The sequence below is a fragment of the Molossus molossus genome, unplaced genomic scaffold, assembly GCF_014108415.1.
Source record: "Molossus molossus isolate mMolMol1 unplaced genomic scaffold, mMolMol1.p scaffold_m16_p_5, whole genome shotgun sequence".
Lineage (NCBI taxonomy): Eukaryota > Metazoa > Chordata > Mammalia > Chiroptera > Molossidae > Molossus > Molossus molossus.
The window spans coordinates 66,897,303-66,918,084 of NW_023425388.1; the positions used below are offsets into that span (position 1 = coordinate 66,897,303).

At 45.8% G+C, this 20,782-nt stretch overlaps 2 protein-coding genes across 2 annotated transcripts in view; one reads left to right on the plus strand and one right to left on the minus strand.

Moving 5' to 3' along the window:
* B4GALT4 (beta-1,4-galactosyltransferase 4) overlaps positions 1 to 9,732 on the plus strand; it is a 36,503-nt gene extending 26,771 nt beyond the window's left edge. Inside the window, exons 5-7 of the mRNA XM_036243241.1 lie at positions 1,926 to 2,048; positions 3,823 to 3,927; positions 8,975 to 9,732. Coding sequence (XP_036099134.1) covers positions 1,926 to 2,048; positions 3,823 to 3,927; positions 8,975 to 9,107 — 361 coding nt within the window. The 3' untranslated portion in view covers positions 9,108 to 9,732. The remainder of the gene's footprint in view (positions 1 to 1,925; positions 2,049 to 3,822; positions 3,928 to 8,974) is intronic.
* A 7,968-nt stretch (positions 9,733 to 17,700) lies between these two features.
* Positions 17,701 to 20,782, minus strand: part of UPK1B (uroplakin 1B) — a 29,295-nt gene continuing 26,213 nt past the window's right edge. The window contains exon 8 of the mRNA XM_036243204.1: positions 17,701 to 18,010. Within this exon, the coding sequence (XP_036099097.1) occupies positions 17,960 to 18,010 (51 nt within the window). The 3' untranslated portion in view covers positions 17,701 to 17,959. The remainder of the gene's footprint in view (positions 18,011 to 20,782) is intronic.

Below are 20,782 nucleotides of genomic sequence, written 5' to 3' on the forward strand. Positions count from 1 at the left end.
GACAGTGCTCACCTCTCATCAGACCATAAACTCTTTGAGGGCAGGGCCCAGGGATCACAGCGTTTAGCCAGCTGCCTTGCTCCCGGCGCACAGTGGGTACTCGGTAGGTCACTGTCAGATCATCAGTGCTGGTTCTGTCCTGGTGACCCATCCGCGGTGCTTGTCAGGTTAGGCCTGGGCCGTGCTTCTGCTCTGTCCTCACGCAGCTACTGGTCTAGGTAGTTAAGAGTCCCTTGACAGTCAGAGTCCAATAACCATGGCAACAGGTCACTAACCTAGATGTCTTGGGCAGTAATAGCTGCCTTCTGAACATTTTATTCCCTTTTGTTTGTTTTAGGTTATAATAACACCATTTTCTAGAATTTTAGGGTGAGGGCGTATGAGTAAATCTGTCTCCATTATGGGTTAAACAGGGTCCTACCTGCCATCTGTATTTGGAACACAGAAACCAACATTGAACCACAAATTACCTTCTGGGACTCCACCTTTTAGATGGCAAGTGTCTATGTGTTTATGGATCACTCCTTTTGGTTTTTCTCCTTGTCTGGAAAATCAGAAATATTTCATAGGTCCTGGAGCACTTTGAACTGAAGTTAAAGTTTGAAATGCTCCACAGATTCACATTCCTTTACTCAGGAACACTCACGTTTTTTTTTTTTTTTTTTATCCTCACCCGAGGACATTTTTCCATTTTTTGTACAGATAGAGTGGGAGGGAGAGAGAGGAAGGGAGAGAGAGAAACATCGACGTGAAGGGACACATTGAGTGGCTGCCACCCGCACAACCAACCAGGGCCGGGGACAAACTGCAACCGAAGTACGTGCCCTTAGCGGGAACCGAACCCGGGTCTCTCCGGACCGCAGGCCGACGCTCTAACCGCTGAGCCAAACCGGCCAGGGCAACACTCACGTTTTTAAGCAGCCTTCATTTGCATTTCTGAATTGCTACAGTGTTATCTTCAGGGATATTTTTACTTCTCAGATTTGCTCATTGGTCCACCAGTAATCATGAGTCCTGTGTGACTGGGAGGTGCCTTCCAGCGGGTCCCTCTCGATCTTTTCTCTTTCCCCCTTTCCTTGGCGGTGTCCACATGGCTCCACCCTCTGCCCTCTTCTCACCTGCTACCTTGACCTGGGCTGGGTACCTTGACAGCTTATCCCCACAGCCATATCTTTAGCCTCTCTCCTCTCTTCAGCTTGGACCCTGTGTCCCTTTGGCCACCAGCAGAAGCCCCGGGGTATCTCCGATTCCACTTATTCAAAGCATAATTTACAATCTTCCTTTCAAAACCTAATGTTGTTCTGTATACTCTATTTCTGTGAAAGTCACTGTCCTCTACCTAATTGCTCAAGCAGGAAACTCAAGTTAGCTGAGGTGTGTTGGGTTCTTCTGGCAGCAGACGCCAGGGTGGAGCTCTGCACTCCCGGAGGTGGAGCTCAGCACACGAAGTGTGTGTAGGAACCGTCTCATGCTCTCCATCCCCCAAAAGTGAAAGTAAAAAACAGAATATTCTCTGTGACACTTATTCATCCTAAACCCGCATGCAGCCTCAGAACCCTCCTTAACCCAGAGCCCTGGTTAGCTACGACTCTTCGTTGGGTTGGCACATGAGGTGAAGTCTGTCATCCACATCTGAGGTTATGGTGCACACTCCCAGGTGCCTCTATTGAGCTCTGCATGCAAACATTAAACATGAACAATAATAGGTGGGTGGCACTTTGCCTAGTGAGGGGATGGAGCCCTTGTCTAGACAGGAATGAAGGCCAGCCAGGGAAGACCAAGGAGCTGGGCACCCAGCAGGAGTGGATGGGTGGAGTGCATGGTCTTCAAGGTGTTCCTAGTGTGCCAGCCCTGAATCAGACTTCTCAAGTGTCTGTGGCTTTGTGCTAATGTTCTTACCTTTTTTCTTCTCTCTTCTGCTCCAGGTTGCGTTACAGTGGATATTTTGGGGGTGTTACTGCCCTACGGCGAGAACAGTTTTTCAAGGTGAATGGATTCTCTAACAACTACTGGGGATGGGGAGGCGAAGACGATGACCTCAGACTCAGGTGAACAACAGAGACAGGTCCCCTTCACGGGGCTCTGCTATCGGCGATAGCTCTGGAAATCTATGGCTTATATTTCCTATAGATGCCCGTCCAGCAGGCCATGAGGCTGCAGATTTGGGTTTAAAGGGTGGCAGGGGCAGAGGGAGGGCAGGATACCCCAAATTGCTCTTAGCCACTGGTAGTGTGGAAATGATGGAAGATGGCTGGTTCTTGGCTCGTGGGTGTTAGGGGTCCACGGGTGTTGACGGAGATCTCTGTGACTTGTCAGTGGATATTGCTTACTGAGAAGGGTCTCACCAGTGAACGAAAAGCCGCAATTTGAGGAAGTGGCCAGAGGGCCCGTTAGAAGCCTATGCTCTGTCTCAGACCCCGAGGAATCCTGCCCTGTTCCAGTGCCCAGAGCAGGGAGTGCCAACAGCCTGTGAGGAGCTGCACACCCTGAAGCAGGCCAAGATGTCCTCTCTGTTAGGCATTAGCCAGCCCCACACACTGGGAGCAGCTGCCGGCCTGACTCCCGGCTGCTAACATTACCCTCAGATTCTCTTGGACAACTTTCTGCTCTGGGGGCTCGGAGGGAATATATCTGGCTTCCTCTCAGCTCCCTCCTCTGAACTTGGGTTTCATGGCCAAATAGTTATGGGTGTCCCCACCTTCCAGAAATAAGTAATTATTCAAGAGCCTGGGGCCAGTACCTTTAGACTTGTAATAACAGTGTCTGCCTGGCTATCAGGGGACCCCTTCTCCTGCTGTTGTCTCTTGGAAGGAAACTTTCCCAGCTAGGGTTCTGAACTGATAGATGTGTGACTGCCTTGCTTCAGCCTGAAGAAGCCAGGGCTCCCTGCTGGCCTTGCTCCCATGCACAGGATGGGACGGTTAGTGGAATTTTGCAGTGGTCATGTATCATCGCTGTCTTCTTTCCTGCTGCTCCTTGGCTGCAAGGTCGAGGGGAGCACCGAGTTTTGCTTTGTTTGATTAGATCATCAGGGCCTTTAGGGTGGTTCTCCACCAATGCCATAGATGACTAAATGGTTTTAACATAAAAGTTGGTTGAGATTATTTATTTACTCACCTGTGCAGCAGCTACCACCTTCTTTGCACCTATATGTCACATTACAGTTTGCAAAGCACGCCCCCTGTGGACGCTCTCATCTGAGCTGCCCGATCACCTCCGTAACACCACTAGCACTTTATCGATGGAAACCAAGACCTGGAACCATGAGCTGACTTACCAGGATTGTAAATAACAAGGCCTAGATTTCAACCTAGGTTCATGGGCTTTACAGCTCGTGGCCTTAAAAGATCATTACTTTCTTTGTTACAAGAAGGAAGAACCAAGTAAACTAGGACCCTAAGAGACTTGATTCTCCTATTCGTCATACATTTTAAAAATTTAGTTTTCAATTACAGTTGACATTCAATATTATATTAATTTCAGGTGTATAGTATAGAGATTAGACATTTATATACCTTAAGTTATGATGTTTTAAAACATGTTCTTTTTCAGTTGTTTTTGGAAAATGACGAACTGTGAATTATATCTCCTTTGTACCCCAAAAGTAAATGTTAAATGTGATTATTTTTTTTATGATTTACTGCCTGAGGCCCAACATTATTAGAAAATTCTTTTTTTAAAAGATACCCAAATAATCAAGCTATGTTTGACTGTGTGTACACGAGTATAAATTTTTGCAAACGATTCTTTTTAAATGCCTCGTGGTAGATAAATAGGATAGAATTAAAACAAACAAACAAACCACTTGTGTTATTTTTCTAGGGTTGAGCTTCATAGAATGAAAATAATCCGGCCGATGCCCAATGTGGGTAAATACACTATGATCTTCCACACTAGAGACCAAGGCAATGAGGTAAACGCAAAACGGTAAGTCCTGGCTCCCTGTGCCTGGCAGGCCACCTACTTAGTCTCTTCTGTCAGGATGGATGCTGCCGAACCCAGTCAGATGAGCCAGTTTATTTAGTACAAAGCTTTTTATTGAGGTAATTTTCAAAGAGACGCAGGAGTAGAGGCAGTAGTATGTTGCACCTTCTTGTCCCCCATACCCAGCTTCAACAGTTATCAATTCATGGCCTCTGTTCTTTTTCCCACTTTTTCTCCCCCTCTATTGGATTATTTAGAAGCAGATCATAGATACCACAGCATTTCATGTGCACATACTCCAGTATGTATCCTTAAAATATAAGAAGTTTTTAAAAAAGAACCACTATACCATTATCATACCTAAAATAAAATTAATAATACTTTCTTAATATCATCAAATATCCAGTCAGTGTTCAGATTTCCCTGATGATCTCATAAATGCTTAAAAACAAACCAGTTTTGTTTTTATTAGGATCTGGGTCCACACGTTGCATTTAGATGATCTCTCTGAAATCTTTTAATCTGTATAGTCCCTCTCCCCCACTGCAATTTATTTGTTGAACAAATCAAGTCACTTGTCCAATGGAATTTCCTACATTGAGGATTTTGCCAGTTGCATCCCAGTGGTAAAACTTAATACGTTCCCCTGGACTCTGCATTTCCGTGTGAACTGGGTGTTAGATCTTGAGGCTTAATAGAGTCCAGTCCTGTTATGGGGCAGGAACCATGTCACGGATGGTGCCATGTACTTCCTCTTGTGTCACACAGGACGGAATGTCTGGTCATGTCTTTTTGATCTCAGGATCTGTGGATTTAGGTGTTGTCAGCCCCATCCACTCCTTATGAGGTTCCCCATCAGTTTATCACCTAATGATTTGAGCAGCCATTGCTGATTGTTGCCTAAATTTATGACTCAGGGATTAAAGAATTCTAATATTCTATCACTCCTTCTGCATCTATTAGATCTTTCTACTAAGAAGGACTTTCCCTCTTCATCTGTTTCAGTACCCTGGGGTACGGTTCTTATAGAAAAGGCAGAATTGTCCAGCCACTGTGGCTCAGTGGATTGAGCATCATCCCATGGACTGAGAGGTCCCAGTTTGATTCCAGTCAGGGCACATGGCTGGGTTGCAGGCTCCATCCCCAGTAGGGGGTCTGCAGGAGGCAGCTGATCCATGTTTCTCTCTCACATCAATGTTTCTATCTCTCTCTCCCTTCCTCTCTCTCTAAAAAAATCAATAAAATCATATAAAGGAAAAAAATTAGCATTGTCTTTTCACTTTCCAAAATGATGAGTTGATGTTCCCTGGTATCCTTCAGGATGTCATTAATATTTTTCAATACTCAGCTTGTCTCCTCTTTGGCAAATGGGATCTTCTTCATGCTGACTCCTGAATCCTTTGACATAAGAACACTCATTGTGAGAGCTTCGTTCCCTGTGCTCTGGTGGGATGAGCTGTTCTAGGCTCATCTTGTACTTCTGCCCTAGGAACTGGCCCTTTCACTAAGGAATTCTAACAGATAAGCCAGTTCTCTATGGGGCTATGACTGAAGAATCTATATTTTTTGTTCTGTTTTTTTCCTTCTAACTTTCCGTTTTTGTAATCTATACCCGAGGATATGTTTTTATTGATTTTTAGAGAGGAAAGGAAAGGAGAGGAGAGGAGAGGGGAGGGAAGGGGAGGGGAGAGGGGAGGGGAGGAGAGAGGAGAGGAAAGAGGAGAGAAAGAAAGGAGAGGAGAGGAGAGGAGAAAGGAGAAGAGAAAGGAAAGAAAGAAAGGAGAGGAGAAAGGAGAGGAGAGGAGAGGAGAGGAGAGGAGAGGAGAGGAGAGGAGAAAGGAGAGGAGAGGAGAGGAGAAAGGAGAGGAGAGGAGAGGAGAGGAGAAAGGAGAGGAGAAAGGAGAGAAAGAAAGGAGAGGAGAAAGGAGAGGAGAGGAGAGGAGAGGAGAGGAGAGGAGAGGAGAGGAGAGGAGAAAGGAGAAGAGAAAGGAAAGAAAGAAAGGAGAGGAGAAAGGAGAGGAGAGGAGAGGAGAAAGGAGAGGAGAGGAGAAAGGAGAGGAGAAAGGAGAGAAAGAAAGGAGAGGAGAAAGGAGAGGAGAGGAGAAAGGAGAGGAGAAAGGAGAGAAAGAAAGGAGAGGAGAAAGGAGAGGAGAGGAGAAAGGAGAGGAGAAAGGAGAGGAAGAAAGGAGAGGAGAAAGGAGAGGAGAGAGAAAGGAGAGGAGAAAGGAGAGAAAGAAAGGAGAGGAGAAAGGAGAGGAGAGGAGAAAGGAGAGGAGAAAGGAGAGGAGAAAGGAGAGGAGAAAGGAGAGGAGAGGAGAAAGGAGAGGAAGAAAGGAGAGGAGAGGAGAGGAGAGGAGAAAGGAGAGGAGAAAGGAGAGGAGAGGAGAAAGGAGAGGAGAAAGGAGAGGAGAGGAGAGGAGAGGAGAAAGGAGAGGAGAAAGGAGAGAAAGAAAGGAGAGGAGAAAGGAGAGGAGAGGAGAGGAGAGGAGAGGAGAGGAGAGGAGAGGAGAGGAGAAAGGAGAAGAGAAAGGAAAGAAAGAAAGGAGAGGAGAAAGGAGAGGAGAAAGGAGAGGAGAGGAGAGGAGAAAGGAGAGGAGAGGAGAAAGGAGAGGAGAAAGGAGAGAAAGAAAGGAGAGGAGAAAGGAGAGGAGAGGAGAAAGGAGAGGAGAAAGGAGAGAAAGAAAGGAGAGGAGAAAGGAGAGGAGAGGAGAAAGGAGAGGAGAAAGGAGAGGAAGAAAGGAGAGGAGAAAGGAGAGGAGAGGAGAAAGGAGAGGAGAAAGGAGAGAAAGAAAGGAGAGGAGAAAGGAGAGGAGAGGAGAAAGGAGAGGAGAAAGGAGAGGAGAAAGGAGAGGAGAGGAGAAAGGAGAGGAAGAAAGGAGAGGAGAGGAGAGGAGAGGAGAAAGGAGAGGAGAAAGGAGAGGAGAGGAGAAAGGAGAGGAGAAAGGAGAGGAGAAAGGAGAGGAGAAAGGAGAGGAGAAAGGAGAGGAGAGGAGAGGAGAAAGGAGAGGAGAGGGGAGAGGAGAAAGGAGAGGAGAGGAGAGGAGAAAGGAGAGGAGAGGAGAGGAGAAAGGAGAGGAGAAAGGAGAGGAGAAAGGAGAGGAGAAAGGAGAGGAGAGGAGAGGAGAAAGGAGAGGAGAAAGGAGAGGAGAAAGGAGAGGAGAGGAGAGGAGAAAGGAGAGGAGAAAGGAGAGGAGAAAGGAGAGGAGAAAGGAGAGGAGAGAGAGAAACATTGACTGGTTGCCTCCCATACAGACCATGACTGGGGATTGAACCTGCAACCTTTTTGGTGTGTGGAATGATACTCCAACCAACTGAGCCCCCCTGCCAGGGCTCCCCTAACTTTCACAACAGCATTAAAGGGCTTTGGGCCCTTTTGTTGAAGTCTTCATTTACAACAATATGAGTGGACTTTTAGCTTAATATTACAGGGCTTTATTAGAGTCTATATTTTAAAGCAATATCAAAAGGCTTTTTAGCCCTTTTGTTAGAATCAACCTCATTACTAAAACAACTATTTATATTTTCCATGTGTCTTACTAGTCTCTGTTCATAGACATGCATTTTTCTATTTAAATAAAAAATAATTATTATTGAATAGGTAAAAAGAATATTTATAAGTAGTATGAAAAATCTGAAGATTCTTGATACCATGAATACTGGTACTTATGCTTATTACCTATGTGGTCCTCCCCAATTCCATATCTGTCTCCCACATCAAGTGACAACAATTTCCTGAAATTTTGTGATCATTATAATTATTTGTGCCATTTCTAGTTTTTGTTTTTGATTTTTATTTTCCCATAACATCTTATTCTGACTTTATTTAGCTCAGCACTGTGCTTCTGATTTCCATCCACATTGTTACTGTAACTGAAATTAACTGCGGTCCACTGCTTGGCTCTCAGAGACCCGTTCAGTTTACCACCGCTCTTCCCCCACCCCAGGGCTCCAGCCACAGTTACTGATTCTTCAGTAGGCAGCCTGCGGTTTGTATGTCTGTGCGTCTTGCACAGGTGGTTTCTCTTCTGGGTGTCTTTCCCTCGCTGTCTTCACTTAGTGGATTTCTCCTCTTTTTAGCCTCAGTCACATTTTACTTCTCTCTGACCCTCTCCAGCCTCCATCAGGAAGTGAGGTGCCCTTTATTCATCCTCCTCTACATGCATTCGAACTTTGTTCGAGACTGTTGGGAAGGCTATGTACCCTCCTTTCGTACAGACAACATTTCCCTGACGACACTGGAGGGTTCATAGATCCCCTGAAGCTTATCCGAGGACCTACTAGCAGGGAATGACTCATATCCCATCGTATCAGTGTTACCTGTGTGTCTTCTGTCCTGCAGATGGGGGGCTCATTGCATGCAAGTGTCATTATTGACACTTTTCATCATTGGTCCCCAGGGTCTCACATGGGGTCTGACACATGAACACATGGGTATCATTGGTGTGTGTTACCTTCAATGGGGAAAATAAATTTTTTTTTTTTTCAGTAGGAAATCCAACAGGTGTAAAAATACCAATAATTTTGTGGCAAGGTGAAAGGCAGTTGTAATATATGTTAAATTCTTGCCTGGCCGGTGTGGCTCAGTGGTTGAGTGTTGACCTATATACAAAGAGGTTACTGGTTCAATTCCCAGTCAGGGCACATGCCCAGGTTGTGGGCCCGATCCCCAGTGGGGGGCATGCAGGAGGCAGCCAATCAATGTTCTCTCTCATAACTGTTTCTTCTTCTCTCTCTAAAAATCAATAAAGAGCCCTGGCCGGTTTGGCTCAGCGGTTAGAGCGTCAGCCTGCGGGCCGGAGAGACCCGGGTTCGGTTCCCGCTAAGGGCATGTACTTCGGTTGCAGTTTGTCCCCGGCCCTGGTTGGTCGTGCAGGTGGCAGCCACTCGATGTGTCCCTTTCACATCGATGTTTCTCTCTCTCTCTCTTCCTCTCTCTCCCTCCCACTCTATCCTGTCCTCGGGTGAGGATTAAAAAAATAAAAAATCAATAAAGAAAAAAAAGAAATATTTGTTAAATTCTTGTCTCACCATTCACATTTGTTCTTTTTAGGATGACGCTCTTACATCAGGTTGCACGAGTCTGGAGAACAGATGGGTTGAACAGTTGCGTTTATAAATTACTGTCTGTGGATTATAATCCTTTATACATCAACATCACAGTGGATTTCTGGTCTAGCCCCTGACTCTGGATTGTCTGGTGAAGTTCAGAAGAACTGAATATTTGATGGCAATAATTTTGACCTACGGACTTCCCCTAGTAGCACACATTAAGAACTTGTTGCAGCTAATTATGGAGCTGAATTTTTCATTTTTATATTTTCTTAGCAGAGCCCCTGGTAAGAGGGAATATAACACAATTGTAACAAAACAGCTTTCTTCGTTGTTTTGATCATGAAGGTTAAAATACTGTAATACAGATACTTGAAGAACTAAGTATAAAAGAAAGACTCAAAAGATATCATGCAGGCTACGTGAGAATGTCGACTGAAGATTTAAGTTTGAAGTGGTACCTTGTGGCATTAAAAAGGCCGCAGGAAATAAGATTGCTGAATGTCCCAGAGAATTGGAATTCCTCTTGATGGAGGGAGAACGGTACGAAGATGTACTTCTGTTGCTCACTTACCCTGCGTGGTCATCTGTGAAGAGGCAGCCATGGTACTGTGTAGGTGGCACACCTGCCGCTTACACCTTCCAGTGAGACCCCAGCAGAAAACATTATCTACTAGTTTTTAAGATCATTTTTGTAAAATGATTTTGTACCTGTAGGATATGAATTAGCAGTTTACAAATTATATGTGAACGAATAATACATCGAAAATACCTCTGCAATAAAAATATAAAAAAGTTTTGGGTGCTCAGTCTTGTTTTTTACTGTTGTGTGAAGCCTGCAGATGTGTTTATTTCAGTATCCATAATCCTAAACAGCTTTAAAACAAAACAAAGGAGACCACGCCCTCCCACCCCCTCTCTCCTTCATTTTCCAGCCCTCTCCTGTTCTTCCTGTATACAGCCACCTTGTCTAAGCAGCTCCAGGCCTGTGGCAGGTGCCTCTGCGTCTAGTTTCCTGGGCCACATCGTGGCTTTGTTCTCTTCACTGTCTTGTGCCTGTTCCTTTCTCACCGTCAATATCGGGTACAGCAGAACCGGCCTAAGGAGCACACATGGTTGGTTATAGGACAGGAAGGGGTGGACCCAAGGGTTTGGAAAGCCTTTCATTTGGCCGGAAGGTGGGATCATAACAGTGACTTGAGCAGTGGCAGTGATTTGGGAGAGAAGCCACCTGTACTGTGAGCTGCCTGGGGAGGGGGTGGGGATGTGGGAGGATAATCTAAGGAACGTAATAGGAGACGGATACTGAGTCACCAGGAAAGAAGAATTTCACTTGCAAAAGTGAATGGACACTAAATAATGTAGAGGTGGATGTTTTTTAGCAGGCTTGATGCACCTGTGCCTCAGGGTCTCTCCATCCATCATTATTACATACCACTTTGTTACACTTTATTCATTTATTTATTTTTTTTATCCTCACCCGAGGACATTTTTCCATTTTTTGTTCAAATAGAGTGGGAGGGAGAGAGAGGGAAACATTGACATGAAAGGGACACGTCAAGTGGCTGCCTCCCGCACAACCCAACCAGGACCAGGGACAAACTGCAACCGAAGTACGAGCCCTTAGCGGGAACCAAACCTGGGTCTCTCTGGATCGCAGGCTGACGCTCTAACCCTGAGCCAAACTGGCCAGGGCACACTTTATTACACTTAAGCATGAATGAGTGCCACTCAAAGAGTGAAAATATATTCTTCCCAAACAGGGAGAGGGAGGGAATGGGGCTCCCAAGAAAGAGAGCAGTCACCACCCAAGAGAGGAAGGAGAATTTTAAAGGAAAACATGTTGTAGACATGACCTGTTTACCTAGGGCTGCCCTGGTTTACCTTTAACTCAGTGGGGACAAGTAAACATTGTTTTTTTTTCTTCGCACAGAAAGAATGATGGTTTTCGTATTTCTCCCCTCTTGCTCCTTTCATTCTTTTCTGCAGAATCATTTTTTAGCATTCTGTTCCAATTTCATTAATTAAAATAACATACAGACTGAACTATTGTAATGGCCAACAGCCCATCCAGGGGTCCCCAGGTTGGAGGCTGTGGGTCATGGTTGAGGAGGGTGAAGCAAGAGAATGATGTGCAAAGAATGTGAGGATCCGTATTTGAGAACTCCAGTTCTCATTCCGTGGGAACGGAATACAGTTACTGCTCTGTGCAAACTCCCTGTGCATTTTCAGCTATGAACAAGGCATCCGCATTAAAAACATTTTTTTTCTTTATTGATATTAGAGAGAGAGAGAAACATCGATGAGAGAGAACATAGACTGCCTCCTCCTGCATGCCCCCCACTGGGGATCAGGCCCACACCTGGGCATGTGCCCTGACTGGGAATGGAACTGGTGATCTCTTGGTGCATGGGTCGACACTCAAACACTGAGCCACACCGGCCAGGCCACTTGCAATTTTAAAAAATTTTATTAATCACTGTAGTATGCCTATTACTATTCTTCAGATAATTCTTTCAACCAAGATAATGTACAAGTCATTTAAATGACACATGAAACTTCTTGAGGTGGAAGATAAAATTTTAAGACCTTTATTTCCCCACTGTGCCCCTTGACCTGCACCGGGAGTCAAAGCCTAGGGACTGGCTGGAGGCCCCTGGCTGCTCTCCCGTCACGGCGGGGCAGGCAAGTCTGGTCTCCGAGAATCAGAGCTTTCCTCTAATTCCTGCCCTGTGTATTCTTCATTGTCAACTGCCACTAAGAGGCCAAGTCTTTTGCGTATTGTAGATATCCCTGCCATACTGCTAAGGGTATAGTCTGGACATCACAGTACTCAGCTTGAAGACTACTTGAAAGTTTTTACTGTTTGTTTTTTCTTCTCACATTACCACCCATAGCACTCTATGGTTGTTATGTTTTTACATGTACTCTGTTGATCCTGTTGAATCTTGAGATAGGTAGGGTAGACGAGGTGTGAGGTCACTAACAGGCGGGGGACCGGCCCGAAGTCCCACAGCTAGTCAGTGGCAGACTCAGGACGCAGACTCAGGACGCAGACCCAGGTCTCCTGACCACACGATCATGATACAGTATTTCCTTCCTCTGGGCTTCTCTCATTCTTTGAGGTAGTTTTCCCGAATCTGTATCTCTGATCTCGCTCCTAGAGAAGGTTGGTATCGTCTGGGTCCTAAGAGTACGTTCCATTCTCATTTGTTCTCTTTGAACTTTTCCCCAGACATTCTCTCTGTTTCTCGTATTTTTTTTTTTTTTTTTGCCCTTAGCACCCTCCCTTCCACTCATGCTTCTGTCAGACAGGTTTCCTGGAGGTCCCCAAATGTTCTGTGAGTGGACCCTTGGGCGAGAGGAGACATTTTCTGCCAGACTCGAAACATCCACTTCCCCAAGTCCTATTCATACATGGTCCCTGTCAAAAGGCATTAACATGTCCCATGAGATGGAAATTTCATAATTTCTTTTTTGCCAATCACATTACAAATCTTATTTTAAAGTCTATTCCTTAGTACCTTATATATTTACGCTATTGCCTCCTTGATTGGCTCTAGGTACCCTAAAGACCATCTTGTACCTGCTGAGAGGGCCTGATAGGTCTCGAAAGTATTCACCAAGATGTGGCCCAGGAAGGCTGCACCAGCAAAGGCTCCTTGCTCCACTGACAGCTGTTGAAGTTGAAAATGCAAATAAAATAGAACCTTGTGTGCATGTGGTGTATGTGTGTGTGTGTGTGTGTGTGTGTGTGATTTTGGACCTTGGGGGAGAGGTTGGTGAAGGGTGGGGCATAACAATAATTGAATGCTTGCTCCTTCTTAGTCAGTTTCCCTGTGTTTTTTATTTTAACTTTCTGATACCCCTGTAGGTATATACATACTGCAAAGAGAAAACAGATTCAAGTGAACTAACTTCCCAAAGTTGGTAACAGGAAGAGATAAGACTTGAATCCAGGTCTCTCTTGACTCCAATATCTCCACCGCCACCCCCCCACTCCCACCCCTCGAATATCACATTGTCAGGAGATTGTGAGATTTTTCTGTGAAGGCAGCATGGGCAGAGATCTCATTCACAGAGCCCTGGCCGAGTGACTCAGTTGGTTGGAGCTTTGTCCCATACACCAAAAGGTTGTGGGTTTGATCCCTGGTTAGGGCACATGCATGGGTTGGGGGTTCGGTCCCCAGTCAGGGTGTGTGCAATAGGCAAACAATTGATGTTTCTCTCTCTTCCCCTTTCTCTAAAAATCAATAAAAACATATCCTCGTGTGAGGATTTAAATAATCCTACACAGAACTTGAGATGTATCTATTAAAATGCATTATCTTGATGACCTTAGTACATTTTTCCACTATATAGTAGGAGTTTTGCTGAAAAGCTATTACTCATAACTATTGTTTGAGGGCCAGTTAATTTGGACCAATGTATTTGGTCATTAAACTTATTGCAATAAATTGAAGCAAGATGCCATTAGTTGGCATGTTCCCAGTGATTATGGGCCAAGCAGAGTTCTTCAGACCAGATTTATGTTATGACTCCCTGTTGGTATCTCGTACAGGCTGCTAGCCATTCTAACACGCACTTTGCATATCTGGCCAAATCCTTCCAGTTCCGTGTGAGGATAGACATGTTTTCCTGAAGCAGTTTCTGAGAGGCCAAGTGACTTGCCAAAGTCCTGCAGGGCTGGGATTCAGAGCCAGGTATTTGACTCCAAAGTTTATGTTCTTAACCACTTCATGGTAACACAACAAATACACAAAGAGCCCTGGCCAGTTTGGCTCAACTGTTAGAGCATCGGCCTGCAGACCAAAGAGTCGCGGATTTGATTCTGGCCAAGGGCACGTACCTTGGTTGCGGTTTGTCCCTGGCCCTGGTCAGGGTTGTGTGGGTGGCAACCAGTCGATGTGTCCCTCTCACATCGATGGTTCTCGCTCTCTCTCTCCCTCTCTTTCCCCACCTCCCACTCTATCTGAAGATATTTGAAAAAAATATTCTCGGGTGAGGATTAAAAAAACAAAAACCACAAAGATAGAAAATAAGAATGGGTAACTGGAAGGTGTCATGTCCATCAACCAAACACCCACAGGAACACACCTGCAGATAAGTAAATTGGGATTATGACTCATCACAGTGAGTGAGAACACACCATGGGAACAGTGGAGTATCTCAGGGGAAGGGAGTTAGAAAGAACCTATGAGAGCATTGGGGCTTGGGTTGGGTCATTTGGGGAGGGTCTGAGGAAGCAAGGTGTGTTCCATATGGGATACTGTCCGAACTGTGCATCTCGACATATTTTATCCATAGGGAGGGACTAGCAGGAAAATAGAGCTGAAGTAGGTAAACCCGTAGTAGCCACTCATTTTAGCCAAGAAAGGCTGTGTGGCATTTTGTGGGTGGCACCGTGACCTTGTGTTTGTCTGTGCTTAGAATTGTGAAGTGGCATTTCTTTGCCTCATTTATGCTGGTCACAGAGTAACCTTATCCAAGGTTGCGATTCTGTGGGAATGCTTACGTCCAATAGGAGAAGAGCACGTCCTGGTTGTGGGTGCCAGGCTGGCTCCTGAATGTCAGGGGCTTCTCCTTTTGTTCTTCTTTTTTTTTTAATCCTCACCCGAGAATATTTTTACATTTATCTTCAGACAGAGTGGGGGGTGGGTGGGGGGAAGAGAGAGAGACAGAGAAACATTGATGTGAGAGAGACACATTGATTGGTTGCCACCCGCACGACCCCAACTGGTGCTGGGGATGAACTGCAACACAGGTATGTGCCCTTGGCTGGAATCGAACCTGGGACTCTATGGTCCGCAGGCCGATGCTCTAACCGCTGAGCCAAACCAGCCAGGGCTTTTATTTTTTTATTTTTCAAGAGGAACTCAGAGTGGAGGCCACTGGAAAGTAGGCCATGATGGTGCCATTTCTCTTTAACCCCAGAATTTCTCTATTTGTCTCCTTTAAGTGTGTGTGTGTGTGTGTGTGTTGGGAGTTGGTGGGGGGCTGGGGAAAGGGAAGGTTAGAGAAGGATCTGGGAACTATGAATTTCTCAGGAATGCTGCCTTTTTCCAGGATTTTTTTTTTTTCCTCATTGAATGTGGCCAATTAAATCTTATAAAAAGTCACACATAAAAGCAAACTCAATGGCTTACAACTAGCCTCCTCTGGGTTTCTTCTTTGACTTAGTCTCATGTATAGGACGTGATAAGGATCTGGGTGAGGTGAAGCAGGGAGGAGAAACTAGAGGAAATACTAGATACAGAAGGAGAAAGGAAATTGTTCAGTCAATAGAAATGAGAAACCAGTTCAGTTTCCAATTCCTCAACCACAGCCCAGCTTGTCGATCAGATTGGTTGGGGTTGGAATAGAAAAGAGAGATTAGATTTCCAAATTCACATGACTATTATTATTCCTTCTTTTCTTTATTGGCATCCTGAGAATACCTGATCTGCTGCTTAGAATAGAAGTTCTTATTTATTCCCGCTGATGGGGAAAAAAGGCTGCAGAGCTGATGTTCTGAGCAGCCGGCTTTTTAACGTTCAGCATCGACAGCCTGCCAGGAGCCTCGGTAGCAAGCTGGGGAGGAACTGGCCGACCCAGAGCGTAGACCCGCTGGAGTTGCAGTCAGGGAACACCTACCCCAGAGTTAGTCTGACACATTTCCAGTGTTAGGTAACAATTTTTCTTTGCCCACCTGGTAAGCAGGTGGACAGACTGTTGGAGAAGTGGGAAGTTTCATAAGTTGGCTTTGTCTGGGTGTGCCTCCAGCCCAGCAACCTGCCAGCAGCCAGCTGTCCTGCTCTCTTCCCCTCCCTGGTCTGGGCAGCTGGCGGTGTCTTTGTTGAGGCTGGGCCTGGGCTGCACTCTGAACAGTGGTCTGGGTCAGGTGCCTTCTAGTGCCAGGTGCCAGAAGGAAGAGAGGGAAGGCTGGGCTTCCAGGGAAGGCAGAGAGGGAATGGAAGTAGGAACTGGGCAGAGCGGAAGCCGCCCTGAGGTTAAACTGAAGACCCTATAGCAGGAACCACAAGTCCTGGGCAGACAAGAGGCGTCAGGGGCAGGGCAAGCTGCTGTGTCAGGGCATGAGCCTTCACCCCCAGGGGTGCAGCAGAGGCTGCCCTCTGCTCTGCTCGTCTCTCCTTGTACTGGGCTCAGCCTAACCCCCAGGAACCTGGTCAGAGTGTGGTACTGGGGTATCCCCTGTGACTGAGTCAGCTGGGAGTAGGACCCTGAAGTGACGGGTACATTTTCTTCTTAGGAGATAGTTGGAGATGCTTCCACTTCTTCCAAGCACAGGAGGAAAAGGACTCAAGGAGCAGTAGCTCCATTACCCCTCTGGGCTCACATGAGCAGGAGCAGGAAGTACAGGTGAGCGCAGAGGGTCTAACCCTTTGACTGTCAGCAGGGTGACTGGTGTCCCACAGGAAACTAGGCTTAGTGCATCGTGCGGCTCCTAAACTTGAATTCCCATGAGCTTAACATGTTGTTCGGTTGCAACACCCGTTGTGCGAGACTCAAACTGACCACTTAGGACACTGGTGAAACGAAGGAGAACGTATTTTAAGGCCCTCTTTATTTATGATAGATGTTGAGTTTATATGAACGTCCTTCAGGGCCCCAAATGGAAACAGTGCAGAAGAGAAATATTTTGACAGTAAACAAAAATCACCACAAATCACCTATCTGATAGCTGGCTTGCTTCTCCTCTAGTTGAAAGTGTTTCAGATGCGACTGATAAATATATATCACAGGCCCCTATTTTGTCCTAAAAAGTCCGCATACTTTTAACTAATGGGAGGTTGAGGTTACTAAACACATATCACTCTACAATGTCCGAGAGGAAATTTCAGCCATTGCTACAAGATCGGGCATTGTCCTGGAGAGTAAAAGGATCCCAAGGTGCCCTTAAAAGAATCACCTGAGCCCCCGAATGTGGGAGCCCCCCAGAACAAAAGGCAAAAGATGTATTTTGGCACCTTTTTCTTACATGGACTAAGAGGAATGAAAGCCTTTGAAGGTCTCTCAGAGAGACTTGGCTGGCTGTGACAAATAGATTCCCGGGAATGTTTTCACATCCTCAAATTAAAAATAAACAGGGGTGGGAGTAGTTACTACCTACTTTACGAATTCTCCCTCTCTTCCAGTCAATACAGATGCTGCAGAATCTGAGACCAGGGCGAAAACACAAGTGGTGAGAATCTCAGGAGCCCGAGAGCTTAAAGGAACTCCTTCCACTGACCCAGCAACCAGAGCGAGGACACAGGTTCCTGGGGGCACACGTTCCTGTGGGGACACACGTTCCTGTGGGGACACAGGTTCCTGGGGGGACACAGTTTCCTGGGGGCACATGTTCCTGTGGGGACACAGGTTCCTGTGGGGGCACACATTCCTGTGGGGACACAGGTTCCTGGGGGCACACATTCCTGTGGGGACACAGGTTCCTGGGGACACATGTTCCTGTGGGGGCATAGGTTCCTGTGGGGCACACGTTCCTGTGGGGACACAGGTTCCTGGGGGCACACGTTCCTGTGGGGACATAGGTTCCTGGGGACACAGGTTCCTAGGGGCACACATTCCTGTGGGGACACACATTCCTGTGGGGACACAGGTTCCTGGGGACACACGTTCCTGTGGGGAGACAGGTTCCTGTGGGGGCACACATTCCTGTGGGGACACAGGTTCCTGGGGACACATGTTCCTGTGAGGACACAGGTTCCTGGGGACACAGGTTCCTGGGGACACACATTCCTGTGGGGGCACACGTTCCTAGGAGCACACATTACTGTGGGTACACACATTCCTGTGGGGACACAGGTTCCTGGGGACACACATTCCTGTGGGGACACAGGTTCCTGGGGACACACATTCCTGTAGGGACACAGGTTCCTGTGGGGACACATCTTCCTGGGGGCACACGTGGACCAGCAGGAGACAGCAGTTCCAGCACCAATTCCAGAGCCCCCGGGGTAAAGCAGACCGTGGTGACACTGTACTCTTAATATTCAATTCTGCTCCAGTAGAACATGGTACCCAGGAGAACCCAAAACTAGAATATAAAAGAATAAAAACAAAACAAAACAAAATAATAACAAATTGGTTTAGGAACATCTTATACATAGGGGGGAATGATGATAGGTTCCTTCAGGCTTTGAGACACTGGATTTTTAAGGGCGATATTCTCTTAGGAAACATCGGTTACTTCTGTGTTAAACTAGCCCCCATGCCCTGGGAAATTCTTCCTTCTTCCCACCAGGGCTTGTTACCCTCTAGTGTATTCCTACGTCTAGTAAGTATTGTTTTAGAATAGAGTTTCTTGCTTCTGGTAGGAACATCTTTTCCCAGGGGACTCCCTCTTTTCCCCAAAATGCTGTGACAGAAACAGCTGCCCCCACGTACTCAAGACATTTGCCTCGGGCAAGGACTAGAATACCTGGGTTCTGTGGCAGATGTGCCACTCACTCCCTGTATTCGTAAAAGTCATCTAGTAACATCTTCATCAATCCCAGTGTGAGAAGACTGAATGAGATAATGAAGTGATCATAATAGTGTCTAATATTTATTGATAAATTACTATATACCAGGCACTGTTCTAATTGCTACATGTGTAACTCAATTTAATACTTCCAAAAACAAGTAACTTACCCAGAGTCACAGAGCTGGTAGGTGGTAAGGCTGGGGTTCAAGCTCAGGCAGTCAGCTTCAGAGTTGACCTGTCTGACCACTGTGGGAGCCTCTGTCAGCAGCAGTGAACTGGGCATGCCTGAGAGCTCTTCTCAAGCACGGTTCTGAAGAACCCTGCTGAATTTCTCCAGTTCTCCTACTACAGGAGTCTGGCTACCTACCTAGTTACTGTTGTGGGGATTTAATGTTAAAAGTATTTAACATGATGCCTTGTCTATAACAAGCCTTCAATAGATCCTGTTCCCTTTCCTATTTTGAACTTCAAGGGGACTCACACAATCCAGAGCCCAGCCCACGTGATGCTTGCAGAAACATCAAACGTTTCAGCTGCTCTGGAGTTCTAAGATCCTCAAAAGTCTTTAAACATTAGCCCATATAGTTCCAGCTAACATGGTACAGTAGAAACTTGCCTATAACATTTTTCATTCACTCAACAGGTTTCAAGCATGTCCTTTTTGCTCTGTTAGGCAATGAGGTTATAAAAGGCAGCTGGACCCTGGCCAATTTGGCTCAGCGGTTAGAGCGTCGGCCTGTGGTCGAGAGAGACCCGGGTTCGGTTCCCGCTAAGGGCGCGTTAGTCCCCGGCCCTGGTTGGTTGTGTGGGTGGCAGCCACTCAATGTGTCCCTTTCACGTCGATGTTTCTCTCTCTCTCTCTCTCTCCCCCTCCCTCCCTCCCTCCCACTCTATCTGAACAAAAAATGGAAAAATGTCCTCGGGTGAGAATAAAAAAAAAAAAAAAAAAAAGGCAGCTGGTTGCCAGGCTTTGGGCAGAGACAAACACCTCACAGAGGAGCAGGTCCCAGCTAGAGGTGTGTGCAGGGTGTTGTGGAGGCTCCCAACAGAGTGGATGGAGGGATCACAGAGGAATTCTCAAAGGAGCTGACTTTCTCTTCCTGCTTCACTCAGTTTCTCACCCCAAACCCAGCCTTTCTTAAAGTGCGGTTCACCAAACACCTGCGGGGCCCTTGTAGGGGTCCATGATGCAAGACTCTTTGCATAACAATATCAAGACTTCATGTGTTGCTTTCACATTTACAGGGCCGGTGCAAAGCAGGGGAAGTAACTGCTGGCCCCTTAGCTGGATTCAAGGCAGAGGCACTAAGCTGTGTTACTTGTCTTTTCATTCTCACTGCTACACGCTTGCAGAAAGAAACGGCCAGTTTTACTTGAGCTTGTCCTCGATGAAGCAGTGAGAATGACTAATTATATGAAAGGTGTACCTTTGAGTACACATCTTTTTAACTCTCTGTGACAGAAAGGAAGTATAAAGCAGTTTTGTTGCAAACTCAAATAGGATGGCTGTCTTGAGGAAAAGCACTTGGGTAATTGTTCGAGCTGTGCACTGATTTGGTTGTTTTTTTCATGGAACACCGTTCTTAAAAAAAAAAAAATGACCAACAGACAAGCTATGGTTATTCCGAGTTGGGTGTTTGGCAGACATTTTCTGAAAAAGGTACTAAGCGAGTCTGTCACTTCGAGGATAAAAACTGACAATATGTGTTGCCAGTGATAAATGTGAGCTTTCAACAAAAATCATAAAACTTGTATTTGTCACCAAGAGCTTGATAGCACCCCAAATGCTTAAGTTCTTTTCCAACATGGCAATGTCAACGAATGTGATTCCTTGGGCTTGCATAAAGACACTGACCAACAATTGGAAGATCTACATAATACAGAGAACCAATATTTCCCCAGATAGCCAATGTGTGATGTTATGGAACTGTGCACGGGTAAAGGATTTATGCCAAGTGCAAGACAAACCGATATAATGTGTTCTAATGTAACTGTCTGAAAAGTTTGTTGACATAGTTTTAGATTCCGTATTGCAATTAACTCTTAAGAATACTACTTGTCAGGTTTTATGTAATACCAAAGAATAGTCACACCTATCTTTAAGTAAGGCTATTGAAACAATCCTGTTTTTTTTTTTCCAACTATATGTCTGTGAGAATGGATTTTCTTCAAATCCTTCAACTGAAGCAACATATTAGAACAGATTGACTGAGAAAACAAATGTGAGAATCCAGCCGTCTGCCATTAAGCCACACATTAAAGAAAGAGGCTTGTAAAACAATGCCACTGTTCTCACTTTTTTGGTTTGTTTGGGAACACAATCATTTTTCTATAAAAATGTTA